The sequence below is a fragment of the Pteropus alecto genome, unplaced genomic scaffold (genome assembly GCF_000325575.1).
Source record: "Pteropus alecto unplaced genomic scaffold, ASM32557v1 scaffold43, whole genome shotgun sequence".
Classification (NCBI taxonomy): Eukaryota; Metazoa; Chordata; class Mammalia; order Chiroptera; family Pteropodidae; genus Pteropus; species Pteropus alecto.
The window spans coordinates 3,926,415-3,929,723 of NW_006435764.1; the positions used below are offsets into that span (position 1 = coordinate 3,926,415).

At 38.9% G+C, this 3,309-nt stretch overlaps 1 protein-coding gene across 1 annotated transcript in view; it reads left to right on the forward strand.

Annotated features, from left to right (window-relative positions):
* Positions 1-447: 447 nt before the first annotated feature.
* The window catches only part of KMT5B (lysine methyltransferase 5B), a 32,109-nt gene continuing 29,247 nt past the window's right edge, over positions 448-3,309 (forward strand). The window contains exon 1 of the mRNA XM_006911006.3: positions 448-683. Coding sequence (XP_006911068.1) covers positions 524-683 — 160 coding nt within the window. The 5' untranslated portion in view covers positions 448-523. The remainder of the gene's footprint in view (positions 684-3,309) is intronic.

Consider the following 3,309-nt stretch of genomic DNA (forward strand, 5'->3'; position numbering starts at 1 on the left):
GCTAACAGCAAAAAGATTTGACAAAGCTGTTGTAGGCAAGAGATAACTTCCTTGTAGTTTACCCACAGAGTTAATAGAATGTTGCCAGGATGTGTAATTTGAGCAGATGATTGAGCTATACGTAGGTATCAGCATAATAAGGAGCAAAGATCATTCTTATTGGTAACCGAAAGATAAGTATTCCTCGAGCACTTCCTGTTTACCAGTGGCTCTTCAAAGTGTGAGCAGTGAGCAAGACAGACTGAGTCCCTCCTCAGAACCTGGGGCCACCACAGACCCCTCAGCGTGACAGGGATGGCGTGGGCGCCAAGATAGTCCTTAAAAGATGGAAACAGGAATTACTAAATTACTTGTAATAGTCTGTCTTTCTCAAGGGTCTGTGTAGCATGGTCTTTTATGTATTTACCTTCCCATTTTGTTTTGTTTTTCATATTTTGTTTCTGTTAGGAGAGAACATTGAAATTATTCTCTAAGCTATTTGAAGAGAGTGACTAAATGCACCTGGGTCAGGCTGTCTGTGGGTATGAAGTGGTTGGGAGAATCCAAGAACATGGTGGTGAATGGCAGGAGGAATGGAGGCAAGTTGTCTAATGAACATCAGCAGAATCAATCAAAGTTACAGCACACGGGAAAGGACACCGTGAAGGCTGGCAAAAACGCAGTCGAGAGGCGGTCAAGCAGATGTATGTACACACTTCAACTGTCGCTCTTTTGATTGTCATGTGGGGCAGTAGTTCTTTCCAGTGTGTAATGCATATTCTGTTCTCTCTTGTTTTCAAAACAATTTTTATGTTCTCACAGTTAATGATATAGTTTTTTTACTCTTTCAAAGTTATATCAGTTTTTATTCTCATCAAACATTGAGTACAACTTAAGTTTAATGCTTAATATAATAACTTTAATCATGCTTTTATATCCATAATTTTAAATATATTTTGTAGAAATTATACCTAAATGGTTGATCTGTTCTATAAGAAATATTAAAGTACTGCTACTGATTTTCTTAAAAGTTCAAACTGTACCTTTTATATTCAATGTAAGTATTAAGTATGTATTTCTTTGAAAATGTATAGAGCGATGTAATTAATAAAGTCAGCGCTACGTAAACAGTGTGCTTGCTTCGGCAGCACATGTACTAATTTACATAAGTGGAGTTTAGGGCAGGTTCACACATTGTCACCATTTCTTCTTCTTACACAGGGCGAACAGTCCTTGATCCTGACAGTGAAGCACAGTTGATAATAAGTGACTTTTTACTTTGTTGAGAGTTCTAAGAAATCGTAGAGTCGATACATGTTGCATAGTTCTTTTAAGAGTAGTAATATGTCCTGGATCAATATAAACTTAAGTAGGCAGCTATCTGAAGATTGTCCAAAAGCGTATGGCCGTGTTAGGGAGGACGGCTTTTTCTATTTATTGCTGTTCCTAAGGTTAATTTAGCCACTGCCCAGTAACCTTAGTTTGTGTTGGAATCGGCCTACTCCCAGCAGATTGGGTTAGCCCGGGGCTTGCTGCAGTTTCACATAGTTTGCCCCAGTTCTGATTCATTTCCTTCTTACCTTTTAGAGATTTGTGCTATTCACCTGGCCCAGGCTGCCTTTAACCTTTCTATATCAGATCAGGTCACTGTTCCTATAAAGAAACAGGCAGAAGTCCCTGCTTGGGACAGGAGTAGAGGGAGAGTCTAAGACCGTATGGATTCTCCTCTGCACGGACACCTCACCCCTTAGCATGTGGTGGGAACCTGAAAGGATTGGGAAGTGTAGTGACTACAGCAGTGATATTGGCTTTGTTAAGTAAGTTAGGCATCTCTTTAAAAACAAACAAACAAACAAACAAATTGCTACTGGCTGCCGTTGGTGCATCGTAGTGCAAAATGGTCTTAATTAGTTTTAACTGTTGAAGATAGATAAGAATCTAGAAAATGATCATTATATGGGCTGCACTTTGCTAAGTGTAGGCATATTTAGAGGCTAGGTTGGAAAAACCCAGAGAGCGTGAAGATGGACAGCATCACACTGAATGTTGTCGAGCAAGAATGGTGCAAAAAGAGCCAGTGAAGAAGAGAGACACCAGTGCTCCATCGTAGATCCTCTGCAGGGACCGCAGCCAGCATCCGAGACACAGAACACATGACGCAAAAACCGACAGAACCAAAGGGAGAAATAGAGAATTCAGCAGCAGTTTGGAGATTTCAGTACCCTACTTTCAGTAATGGTTAGAACAGCTAGGTACGAGACCAACAAGGAAGGAATTCTCTGAACCGACTCTGACGAACAGATGTCTGCAGAACAGTCCACTCAACATCAGCAGAATGTACATTCTTTTCAAGTACACATAGAACATTTTTAGGATAGACTGACCGTGGGCTAGGCCATACAGCAAGCCTCAGTAAATTGTGAAGGATTGAAATCATACACTGAATGTTCTCTGATGACAGTGTTGTAAAATTAGAAATGAATAACAGAAATTTGGGAAATAAAGATGTGGAAATTAAACAACACTGTCCTGAATAACCAGTGGGTTAAAGAAGAATCGAAAGGGAAATGAGAAGAACACTTTTATATGATTGAAAATGAGGATACAACATACCAAAACTTACAGGATGCAGCTAAAGCAATCCCTGGCAGGAAATGTGTAGCTCTGAACACCTATATTAACAAAAGAAGACAGATTTCAATCAATAACCTTTTTAACCTTAAAACACTAGAACAAGAAGAGTGTGCAGAAGGAAGGAAATAATGGAATGAAATTAACAAAATAGAGAATAGAAAGTAGAGAAAATCAGTAAAGCTCTGAGTTTGTTTTTGAAAAGATCAGCAAAATGGACAAACCTTTAAGCAAGGCCGACCAGTAAAGAGACTCAAGAATCAAGAATGAATGAGGAGACGTTACTGCCGCCTTAAAGAAATAAAAAGATTGTAATAGTATTATAAACAACTGTATACTAACAGATTAGATAACTTAGATTAAATGAACAAATTCTTAGAAAGTAATAAACTGCCAAAACTGAATCAAGAAGAAATACAAAATCAGAATAAACCTATCGCTAGTAAAAAGATTGAATCAGTGGCTAGGAAAAAAAAGGAAGAAAAAAAAACGCACTACGTACAAGAAAATCTCAGGCCTAGATGGCTTCATTGGTGAATGCTGGCAGGTTCTTAAAGAAGAATTAATAGCAGTTCTTCCCAGACTGTTCCAAAAAATAGAAGGAAGGGAGGGAGTGCTTCCTGATTCATTTGACGAGGCCAGTAGTATTCTGCTACCAAATCCAAAGACGTCACAAGGGAACTCGAGATCACTACCTCT